At 41.0% G+C, this 12,327-nt stretch overlaps 2 protein-coding genes across 2 annotated transcripts; both read right to left on the minus strand.

Moving 5' to 3' along the window:
* Positions 1-292: 292 nt before the first annotated feature.
* Positions 293-3,062, minus strand: LOC130139933 (uncharacterized). The gene is made up of 3 exons (XM_056317933.1): positions 2,949-3,062; positions 2,764-2,850; positions 293-691 (listed from the first exon to the last, which is right to left on the minus strand). The coding sequence occupies exons 1-3, from the start codon at positions 3,060-3,062 to the stop codon at positions 293-295; spliced, it is 600 nt and encodes a 199-aa protein (XP_056173908.1).
* Positions 3,063-9,418: 6,356 nt separating this feature from the next.
* Positions 9,419-12,163, minus strand: LOC115667595 (uncharacterized). The gene is made up of 7 exons (XM_056317934.1): positions 12,050-12,163; positions 11,844-11,930; positions 11,415-11,624; positions 10,999-11,148; positions 10,751-10,804; positions 10,163-10,300; positions 9,419-9,802 (listed from the first exon to the last, which is right to left on the minus strand). Exons 1-7 carry the CDS (start codon positions 12,161-12,163, stop codon positions 9,419-9,421), a joined length of 1,137 nt encoding a protein of 378 aa, XP_056173909.1.
* Positions 12,164-12,327: the final 164 nt, after the last annotated feature.

The following is a 12,327-nucleotide window of genomic DNA, read 5'->3' on the forward strand; positions in this document are numbered from 1 at the left end:
CCATCTGAGTAAACCAGAATTCGAGCAAGAAGATATGAAGGAAAATCCACAAATTGGCCTTATACTGATGAAAAACAATAATTGCTTTGAATTTTACAGTGTGGTTAATTAATCGTTTAGATTTCGTCATCTAATTTGGCCTTACACAAATGGCTTTAGCTCGAGGAGACCTAAAAAATATAACATATGAAAGGAAACCTTGACACAAATGATCAGATAAAAAGATGGATATTTTGTGTCTTAGAAGTTGAGATTACAATTGGATCTTATTATTACATCTACCTGTTTGTTTCTAAACTCCACAATTTGCTCCACCGGGTCCCCCAAACAACAAGGTATAGCCCATGAAATCATTGGCATCGTCGAGGGTGGCGCCATAGCAATGTTTCGAGCTCGTGTGAGCAGATGCTCGCCAATACTCAGGCGTGCTCCAACCTTGCGACTCATTCAGGTATTGAAGCAGGTACTGAATCTGTCTGATATAGCATGCGTGCGAGTATGAGTTGTCCGGAAAGTATCCGCTTCCCATTGCCGGGAAGGCCATGCCTTGGGAAGTGTGCGTCGCTCCACCGTACTGCACTGTTTGAGCACCGGACATCAACTGAGGGAGTAACTTAGCCGGCCAATAGCCCACATTTGTGTCAACGTTATCCTTTTCAACTATCAACCACCAATCCTGTGTGGTCAAATCCTGTTGTGAAGTCAATCGTTAAATAGCCGTTAGAGAACTTTTTATGTGTTGTTGAAGGTAAATCAATCCACACACAATGTGATTTCCAACCATGTTCACTAGCATGTTTGAGAGAGGGGTAGGTAACCCGTTTTTTCAGTAATTATTTCTTGTTTTCACAAACATGTTCGTAAAATAAAATGTTTCAAACTCCTTGAAAGAGCAACTGATCACATTTTTCCTCAACTCATGTTCGTCGCTGGTGCAACTTTCATACTACATAGAATTTTTTTTTTTACCATTATTAAAGAGGTCCGAAGAAAAAGAGTTAATTACCTGACGAATTGTGAGATGAATCTCGAATTGTTTCCCACCATAAGAAGAAGATTCTGGGAGAGCTCCTCCTAGAGTAATGGAATGATCAACTTGCACAAAGCCTGGACACCGCAAATCAAAGCATCCCGCTCCATCTAGCCCCTGTTCTTTGAACATATATTAGAATGATTGTCCCTTTTGGACTAGTTTAGAACAATAAAATTAGCACTAGTTGGGTAATTCATCACGCGTAACCACCCATGTCAACTATCATAATTATATATGCAAATGACATAATTCTATGAGTAATCGCCGCTCACCAAACACCGAATTCGATAAAAAAAAATTTCAAAATCTGCATTCCAATGAATTAACATTTCGTAGATAGAAATTGATATTTAGTACGCAGAAATTGAAGAAAGACATATTTCATATGCAAGTCACGCTAACAAATTACAATAAAATGTGCAATAACGATGAATCCGTGAATCCATATAAGACTGGAAATAGAATTTCATTAGGTAATTGAACGAAGACGGGAAAAAAAAAATCTTGAAGGGGCCATCCATGAAATTTCCCTGTTATACAGGTAGTTTTCAGCAAAACTTGTAGCAAGTTAGAACTCACTTTTCAGTAAATAAAGAGATGACTCTGACTGTCGTTGTACACACCTGGATCCACCTATCATGACCAAAATCCATTAAATCCAATATCCTATAGCAAGAAACAATCAGAACAACGCCGAATATGGAAAAATAATGCACCTTAGATCAAATGAAATTTTAATCTTATTGTGATTATGTTCTTATATTTTCTCTATTCCCATTCAAAAAGGAAAAGAAAGATCTAATTTAATTGATATATCAGGAAAACGTACCCTCCATCCAGCTTCTATCGAGTTTGCTTGATTATCGAGCTCGGTGAAGATCCACATCTAAGCTCCACTATATTGTCCATTTTCACACCTTGGAATGTAATTATCAATGAACGCTTTTGCTCCGTGCATAGGACTACCGTTAGATAGCAGGTCCAGAAAAGCGAACTTGAAAAATTGAGAATGATATCATTGGTAAATGTAATTATTGTGGCCAATCATCGATAGACATACGAAATTCACTACAATACGACGCATTAAGTTTTTAATAATAAGTCATGTGATTACAAGAGAGCGAAAGATACGTCGAAGGTCATTGAAACAAGTTAAGTTGAATGCAAAAATGCACGAAATTAATTGGATAATACAAGAGACAACAATTCATTATGAATTAACCGGCGGGGTTCCCTGGGTCATCAAAAAAAAAAAAAAAACAATTCATTATGAATTTAATTTCGTCATTAAGGGAAGAACTTACATGATAACCCGGAGAATCGGTAGTCGAAGGATGATATATCTGTGGACGTGTCTGCTCAAGCAATTTGGCTCTCACCCGATCTTCCTTTATCGTTCTGAGAATTGGAATAGTTCCATAAGGACAGCCATCCAAAACATGTGATATCTCGAGTTGCTTAACTTGTGCTCTATGTATGTGCTTTTTTGCATTGAGAGAAAAGCTAGGCTTTTTCTGTCCACAATTTAGTTCATGCAACAATTAGGGACTAAACCAATATTATTGAAATACTGGCAGAATTTCATGGAAAATTGTACAATTAGTACGCAAGACAGTGTCTCTGCTATCGAATAGAGGAGGAGGAGCTAGCGGAGGCTGCTTTGTGCATTTGTACGATAGAATAGGATCGATTGTGCAATTATCCTCGTAATTTTGCCAATAAATTAATACCCGAAGCTTATGATCTTTCAGTAAAGGGTGGTCGAACGCTGGTTGTTTATATATGTCGATACAATCAATGATCTCTCCATAGTTTGTCTACAGTAGTTACGAACAACGGAAGTTAGTACATCGATACAAGTGACAAAGAAACTCACGTCGTGCACCGGGACAAAATTCAAAATCAATCAAAATACCTTAAAGGTCTTAATAGGCCGCCTCTCTTGCTCCAACTCTTGTTCTTCAGCATTGGAACCCACAAGAAGGGCAAACCATACAACTGCAAGCAAGGAGATTTTTCTCAACCCCATTGTCTGAATCTTTGTGTGATATGATTTGCCAAAGGGCTCTTTTATATGTTACAATTCGTATTTTCGAATGGAGAAAGAATGCACTGATATAAAGAGGTAGGAAATCTCTTTCCACTTTTCATGGAAGCGATTGGATTATTTTAGTTATGGCAACTTAATTTGCAGTTGTTCTTATCCAATTTCTTTCCATTACTGCAAAAATCTCATTTTCTGTAAGGAGAATAAAATCACGCAATTTTGTCCACCGCACATTCTAGTGACTACTATAAAAACAATCATGTAATTTTCATTACCAAATTATTAAACGATCTTTGAAATTTCTTATAGATCGGCTACTCATTTAAGACCCAATAATCGGAAAATAAAAGGACAAAATATTTTTAATCACTGTCGCATGGAATTCCATTTTCCTTTGAAATGCTCCCCTAATTTCAAACGTCGCTGCGTTTTGCTGTCCTTTTCTAACGAGAGAATCCCCTATTTTTGTTCGGGGTTTTCTTGTTTCATTTGTTTGGGATGATTTGTGATGGAAAAGGAAAAGGTTTGGACTCATCTTTTCTCAACGGAAACAATAGCAGACCTTACGCGCATGCAAGATCATATAAAACATAACAAATGGGTTGGTTAAATGGCCAAATACTTTGTCTGGAAGTGACGAATCCCGTTTTTAAATCGTATCTCTCATTCAAATTAGCCTTGGGAGCGATGCTCGCTACATTGTAGGTGCAACCTCAACCCCAAACTTGTTCGATGTTTTTGGACGAGACTCATTTCGTATATCCAAAAGGATTAGTTGAGTCAAAAGGTGTGGCTACTGCTTATTAATCCGAATTGATTTCCAATTTCATTCTTGCATCTATTGCGAAACCCAAGCAACATGACCATGCTTAGCTACAACAAAACACAACTATAAATTTATTGAATTGAATATTGACTAAATCCCAATTTTAGACACCAAGCTCAATAGAGCTCTGACAAAGCAACACGTCCCAACCTTTCACAACTTAGCTGTGGATAAATGTTTGTTTATTTGTATATGTTGGACATGCTTATCCTTATTTTTTAAGTTTATGACGTGTTTTGTCCAAAGACTCTTGCTTAAACTGCTTCGGTGACCAACAAAGATTTCATTCCCTTTGTGACAGTTAAGTTATAGTCACCAGATACATTGTCTTTTCATGAACACGTTATTGGGATTTGATTGAGAAACTATCGGATAATAACTTAGAGGTAAGTAAATGTTCATATAGAAATGTCAAACAGCCAGATACTATAAATGTCGAATAGCTTGGATAATGTTTTGATTGACGTATAATGCTGACTGTTTGCTAGACTTCAAATGTATACCAGCGGTAAATTTATTTTTGCCTTTGGATTTTTATGGATGTCATGTTTTTTATGTTTCACCAGAGCAAGCTAACTGACATGTAATTGGTATCATTAGGTGGCTTTAACCAAGGATCTTTGTTGTTTGACGGTTGCATTCTCAGAACTTGTTGAAGACATTGTTGAATCAAGAGGGTGTCATTGGAAAATTAAAGGATGAAGCGCTATGGTTTAGGTCACGGGAAATGATATCTCCACAACTACAAAATCTTCTTCCCCAACTATTTTATATTTTATATATTTCCAACCGAAAAAACTATTTTATATTTTGTATCTTGTAACAGCCCGAATTTCGATGTAATTCCGGGATCAATAAAATTGACAATATTTCGCATTTCATTTTAGTAAGTCTCGGTGAGTGATCACTCTCGGGATACTAACCAATGGGGTATGGCTAACTAGGAAGCGGTACGTGGACCGGGGACTCGGACGGTGAACGGGACACCGATCTCGAGATACGATGAGTGAATATTTTGGGCCAACGTGGGCCGATCTTAGGAAAGGTGATGGATTTGGTTTGGCCAAGGCCAACGATGTACAATCGGATCGTAGGTGATTACGCAAGGCCGAAAGTGCACGTGGCCAACCGGTCCTGAACTGAACCGAACGATCGTGATCCTTGGAACTAATGATAATTTCTCATTCTCTCAATGATCGGGACCGTCGTAATTCGAATAACCCTAGGTCGATACGCGTATGTCCTAAACAGCCGTGATTAGCGAGAGACCGAAATTGAAACTGGAGCGAGTTTTGATCACGAAATTGGGCCCGGTTTCGATGTCGATTTTCGAAGGCTTAAGAGACTATTTTGGGAATCCGACGTCATATTACGCTGGCCACACACGTTTGGAGTTAGTACGAGTAAAAAGTGGAATTTCGGTCCGGGGTGAAAAATTACGGTTTTGCCCGTGGGCACCGAGGCTGGATTCGGAGGCCGTTTGAGGTTATTTTTCGCGGCCAAGGTCATTTTGGGGTGGCCACGTACATTTAGAGTGGTTTTGGCCAAAAATTGGAATTTCGACAAAAATTGGAAAAATAATATTATTTTATTCCCGAAACTTCGCAGTCGATTTTCGAGGGCTTAGAAAGTGAATTTCGCGAATCCGACGCCATATTATGTTGGCCACGCACATATGGAACACGTACGTGCGAAAATTGGAATTTTGCCCCTGGGGCCCAGGAAAAATGACGGTTTTGCCCTGAAGGCTTTTCGGGTCGAATTTTTGGGAAATTTTTGGGATAAGTAACTGTGGTTATCAGCTGCATTATTGGCACCAAAGACCCAATTGCCCCTCAATTATTTAAGCCTATCTCTTTAGAACCGTTAGATTAGGGGCGTTTTGGTCATTTTTCACGGATCGGCGACATGTGGCACTATGGGCTGCCCTTTTTGACCAACTCAGACCAGTTTTCTCTCTCCTCAGCCCTCCCTCTCGGCAGATCAGCCCAGCCACAGCAGCTTCTCCCTCTCTTTCTCTCATTTTTCTCTCTTGATTTTGGCTCGCCGGAGCTTGCCGCCGGCCACCGGAGCACCGCCGCCGACCGCCGTGCCCCGCCGTCGACCACCACAGCCCCCCAGCCTGAGCCTTGCCTCTATCCAGCCCTTTCTCTCTCCCTTTCCCTCTATTTTTCTCTCTTTTTCTCTCCCGGTAAAGCACCGCCGCCGCGTCCGAGCCTCGCCGGAGCTTCGCCGGAGCTCCGATCGCCCTTCCGTCGCCACCCAGCCGTCCAGCTTGTCGGTACGTCGCCGTTCGTCGCCGGCCGTACGGTGTCCGTACGGTCGGTACTGTAGCAGTCCGTACGCGCCCCCGTCCGTACGGCCTTTCGCGGTCGTCACCACCGTCTCGCCGGCCACCGTTCCTGCCCCGTCCGTACAGTCGTGAACAGTACATGTGAACAGTCGCCGTGAACAGTGCGCGTGAACAGTACGCGCCCCCGGAATTCCGCCGCCGGTTTCACTGTTCATCAGTGATCGGCCGCCGTTCCCCGTCGCCGTGGTCCAGAAATTAAGTGAGTAAAATTCCTAAACCCGGATTAGGGATTGTAAGTGCATTTTTACGGGTGGTTTAGTTATTATCGGTACAATTTGATGGCTTGGATAGTATCGGTGGGTATTTCGGCTGGGTTGAGGACGGATTGGAAGAAATTATCATTGGGAAATTTAGTGGATTAATGAGAATTATTTGGGGAGATTAATTGGATTAAATGACCAATTTAGGAGCACTGTTGGAAAATTACAGGGTATGTCCGGGTTGGTGATTGTACGTCAATAGTGCTTAATTGTGGTTGATTTCGTATCTTGCTATGTCGTATGTTGTGTGGCTGATTTTGTGGAGTGCGATTGGCCATTGTTTGGTTTACAATGAATTGCTGATTTGTGAATCGCACATTAGGCCACACGGTATTAATTGGGCCAATTAAGCACGTGTTGTGACATTGGATGTCTGAATTATGTTGGTGCTCGTGGTGCATTGCATTGCATAACATGGACACGCATTGCGTATGCCAAGAGTGAGGCATGTGATGAAATTGTGCGAGAATGCGTGTCTGTCACGAGCATGTGATCACCTAAAATACCCTGAGCGTTATACGGCGGGTTCGAATAATAATGAGTTGTGTGATCACCTACGGACCTTCGGGTCGATACCGTCCTCATGCACTTTGAAGCGGGACGATGCCCGGTACATCGGAAGGCGACCATCCTCATGCACTTTGAAGCGAGGCTGCGGTTCGCAAGGAGATCGGTGTTGCGCCTCATGCACTTTGAGCGAGGCTAGAGACACTTGGGCCGGATCGGTTCTTTGCGCCTCATGCACTTTGAAGCGAGGCTAGACGCACCGGGCCGTGAAAAATTGATGACTCGAGTCGTAATAATAATTAATTGGGCAAGTGTGCCAGTATGGGCCAGTGGGCCGGGAACTACACGTGACATGTCGACGACATTTGCATGCATGAACATGCATGGACTGGCATGCGAGTGTGTGAGCCTCGGTGCATGAGCATGTGATTGGCGTACGTGTGATAATATGTGCCACGTACGTGCCATGATTATTATATATTGAGCGCCTAACTGCGCGGGGTTGGAGAATTATTTGATTGTTGTTGCATTATGGTTTCACTTATTTATTTTCCGGTCAGGAGATTGCATGCTAGCCTAGCCTAGGTTTAGGGGTTGAACTCATTGAGATTCGTCTCACGGTTGTGTAAACCAGAAACATTTCGAGACCCCACCGTAGAATGTCGAGGGCATCACCTCTTTTGGGATACCGCACAATATTCGGCGGTCGTCAAGCGTGCACCCCCGTGGTGATGGAGCAGCCTATGTGAGATATTATGCTGTTTTGTTTGTAAATGTGGGAGAGGCGCACTACCACACCCAATAATATGTGGCTTGGTGCTATCGAGGAGCCGACGAGCAATCGGACCCCGCTCGGGACCTTTGATGTCCGGTAGACGTGAATAATGTCATGATCCACGGATGGTAAGTGGTGAGATTTCCGATCCTCCAACTACGCGATTGGAGCGACGGGCGAAACCGTGGACCGGACCTCTTGCTATGGTCGAGGAGGTGAGGAACTGAAGTGTTGTATGCGATCCGGAACCCTTGGACCACCGGAATGAAGAAGAGCCGGTAGCCATGGAAGTAGATCACGAATAGGATGGAGAGGTTGAGGAAGCTGGGATCCGATCAAGAAATAGGAGCCGAGGGACAGCCGGGATTATACTTAGACCACGAGTTAAAACCGGATTCGGTGGACGAGAGTGATGCGGCGAGAGGACATGGATTCGAGGAGTCCGAGTCCCGGGAGAGCTCGATAGAGGAGTCCTCGGGGTCCGACCGGATGGGGTCCCTAGGTTAGCAATACTCCTCAGTAAAGCGAGTACACCTTTTTGACTGAAGCCTGTCTTAGTCCCATCTAGTATCCCTAGCTACTGACCCTTTTGACCTAGAGGCTGCTATTATGAGTGTTGACTACTGTTGTTGTATAAACGAATATTGTAAAAAGGTTTTTATAGCAATGTAAGTATGTACCTATTTTCTACTGCGATCGTGTTTATTGCTTGGCTATCCTTGGCTCGTATTTTATAATTGTCAGGGTTGTTTATTTAATCGCTTCTGCATGTGTTTGATCTCTGATTGGGCGCTGGGTCGGCGATGCTTCCTGGGAGCGTCGCACTGCAATCGACTAAGGTAGGGATGTTAGCGCTTCGTAGGGTACGGGGCGTGACATATCTCGAATGGACAAAGTTATCCTCAAAAGCCAAAATCTCCATGAAGACTCTTGAAAAATAGAAAAGGGCAAATATCATTAAAATAGAGTAATAATAAATGAAAAAAAAAACTGCACTTATCTTTTATTGAAATAATAAACCCAACCCCCTTCCATGAATTACATATTTTAGATTGTGTGCATACTTATATGTTAATATTTGTGTGTCATTAAAAATTAAAAATGGACAAGCCATAAGATTTTTTTTTGTAAAAAAAAAAGTGAAAAAAAGTAAAAGTAATTCTATAGACTCCGTATGAGTAAATCAAAACTCGAGCAAGAAGATACGAAGGAAAATCCCCAAACGAAGACGCAAATACTTTCTGGAGTTTGATTTTCTACACTTATTATCACGGTAATGAACGATTTAAATATATTCATACAGATATGTTTATGCGAAATGCGGGCTATGTAACTAGATTGAATAATTGTATGATTTTCGCCGAATACATATCGCATTGCAGGTTATTTATTTTGATGAAAAGAAATAGTTGCTCTAAATTTGACGGTGTGGTTAATTAATTGTTTAGATTTCATCATCTAATTTGACATTACATGAATGGCTTTACCTCAAGGAGGGCTCAAAATGTAACATATGAATGGCAAGCTTGACAAATATGAGAAGATAAAAATATGGAAATTTATATATCGGAAGTCGACATTATAATGAATCTTATTCTTATATCTATCTGTTTGTATTTAAGCTCCACAATATCCACCGGGTCCCCCGAACAACAAGGTATAGCCCATGTAATCATCGTCATCGTTGACAGCAACGCCGTAGCAGTCTTTCGAGCTCGTCTGAGTCGATACTTGCCAAGACTCGGGCACTTTCCATTCTTTCGAGCGATCCGTGTAGTGAATTTGTCTAATGTAGCAAGCATGCGAGAACGACTTGTCCGGAAAGTATCCGCTTCCCATCGGCGGGAAAGGCATGTCTTTGAACGCGGACGTCCCTCCTCCGAAGAATAGTGCCTCGGCGCCGTCCTTCATTTCGGGCAACAACTCAGCCGGCCAATAACCCACGTGAGCAGTACCGTTAGCCGTTTCGACTATCAACCACCAATTGTTTGTGGTCAAATCCTGTTGTGAAGTCAATCGTTAAATAGTCGTTAGAGAACTTTTTATGTGCTTCGAAGAATGATATTTCGCTCGTGGACGAGTAAATCAATCCACGCACAATGTGATTTTCAGCTAAGTTCACTAGCATAATTGAGAGACGGGTAGGTAACCCTTTTTTCAGTAATTATTTCTTGTTTCACAAACACGTTCGTAAAATAACATGTTCACGTAAAAAAAACGTTTCAAAATCCTTGAAAGAGCAACTGATCACCTTTTTCCTCAACTCATATCCGTTGCTGGTGCAACTTTCGTACTACATAGAAATTCTTTACTTTTTTTTTTTCCATTATTACAGAGGTCCGAAGAGAAAGAGTTAATTACCTGATCAATTGTAAGTTGAATCTCGAACTGTTGCCCGCCATAAGAAGAAGATTCTGGGAGAACTTGTCCGAGAGTAATGGAATGATCAACTTGCACAAAGCCTGGACACATCAAATCATAGCATCCTGTTGCACCTGCCTGTTCTTTGCACATGTATTAGAATGATTGTCCATTTTGGACTAGTTTCATTTTACTCTTTGAACAATAGATTTGGCACTTGATTGGGTAATCATCACGCATAACCAGCCATGTCGAGTATCATAGTCATGTATTCACATGACATAATTCTAAGAATAATCAACACCCATCGAACACCGAATTCAATAATCTTTTTTTTTCAAAAGCTGCATTCCAATGAATTAACATTTTATAGATAGAAATCGATAGTTAGTACGCACAAATTGATGAAAGACATATTTCATATACAAGTCACGATACCAAATTATAATCAAACGTGCAATAACTACGAAGCTGTGAATCCATATGAGACTGGAAATATAATTTCACGAGGTAATCGAATGCAAACCAAAAAAAAAACTTGAAGGGCCAAAATAGAACTAGGTAAACTTGTAGCAAGTTAGAACTTACTTGCCAGTAAATAAAGAAATGACTCCAACTGTCCTTGTATAGATCTGGATACACCTATCATGACAAAATCCATTAAATCTAATATTATATAGCAAGAAACAATAAGAACAACGCCGACTATGGAAAAATAACGCACCTTGGATCAAATGAAATTTCAATCTCACTGTGAATATGTTCTTTTATTTTCTTTATTTCCATTCAAAAAGGAAAAGAAAGTCTTGATTAATTTATATATCGGGAAAGCATACCGTCCATCCAGTTTGCATTATGTTTGTTCCGCCAGTGATCCTGCTGGCGATCCTAAGCAGAGCTGCACTAGATTGTCCATTTGCACACTTTGGAATGTAATTATCAATGAATGCTTTTGCTCCGTGGAAAGGATTACTTCCGCTCCACAGCTTCAGAGTGGCAAACTTTGAGAAATTGAGAATGATGTCATTGGTAAATGTAATTCTGATGGCCAATTATCGATTGACATACGAAATTCATGACAATACGACATATTAGGTTTTTGATAGTAAATCATATAATCACGAGAGAGCTAAAGATATGTCGAAGGTCATTGAAACGAGTTAAGTTGAACACAAAACACGAAATTAATTGTGTAATACAAGAGACAACAATTCGTTGTTAATTTAATTTCGTCATTAAGGGAACAACTTACACGAAGACCTGGAAATTCAACAGACGATGGATGATATATCTGTGGATGTGTCTGCTCAAGTAATTTGGCCCTTATCCGATCTTCCTTTGTCCTTCTGAGAATTGGAATAGTTCCATCGGGACAGCCATCCAAAGCATGTGATATCTCCAGTAGCTTAACTTGTGCTCTCTGTCCGTGCTTTGTTGCATTGAGCGAAAAGCTAGGCTTTTTCTATCCACAATTTAGACAGCAACACTTAGGGATTGAACCAATACTACAGAGTACTGACAGAATTTCATGGAAAATTGCATAATCAGCAAAGCATGACGGTGTCTCTGCTGTCGAATGGAGGAGGAGGAGAAGCTAGCGGAGGCTACTCTGTGCATATGTGTACGATAGAATAGGATCGATTGTACAATTATCCCCGCAATTTCGACAATAAATTTGTACCTGAAGCTTATGATCTTTCAGTAAAGGGTGGTCGAACGCTGGTTGTTTATATATGTCGATACAATCAATGATCTCTCCATAGATTGTCTTCAGTAGTTACGAACAACAAAGGTTAGTACATCGATACAAATGACAAAGAAACTCATGCGTAATAGTATATGTACATAAGCGTGCACCGGGACAAAATTCAAAATCAATCAAAATACCTTAAAGGTCTTAATAGGTCGCCTCTCTTGCTCCGACTCTTGTTCTTCAGCATTGGAACTCACGAGAAGGGCAAAACATACAACTGCAAGCAAGGAAATTTTTCTCAACCCCATTGTCTGAATCTTTGTGTGATGTGATTTGTTAAAGGGCTCTTTTATATGTTACAGTTCATATCTTCAAATGGAGAAAGAACGCTCTGGAATTAAAAGGTAGGTAATCTCTTTCCACTTTACATGGAAAGTGATTGGATTATTTTAGTTGTGGCATTACTTAATTT

Source organism: Syzygium oleosum, unplaced genomic scaffold (genome assembly GCF_021117445.2).
Source record: "Syzygium oleosum isolate NSW1041296 unplaced genomic scaffold, Sole_v2.1 Sole_v2.14, whole genome shotgun sequence".
In the NCBI taxonomy this organism is placed as follows: Eukaryota; Viridiplantae; Streptophyta; class Magnoliopsida; order Myrtales; family Myrtaceae; genus Syzygium; species Syzygium oleosum.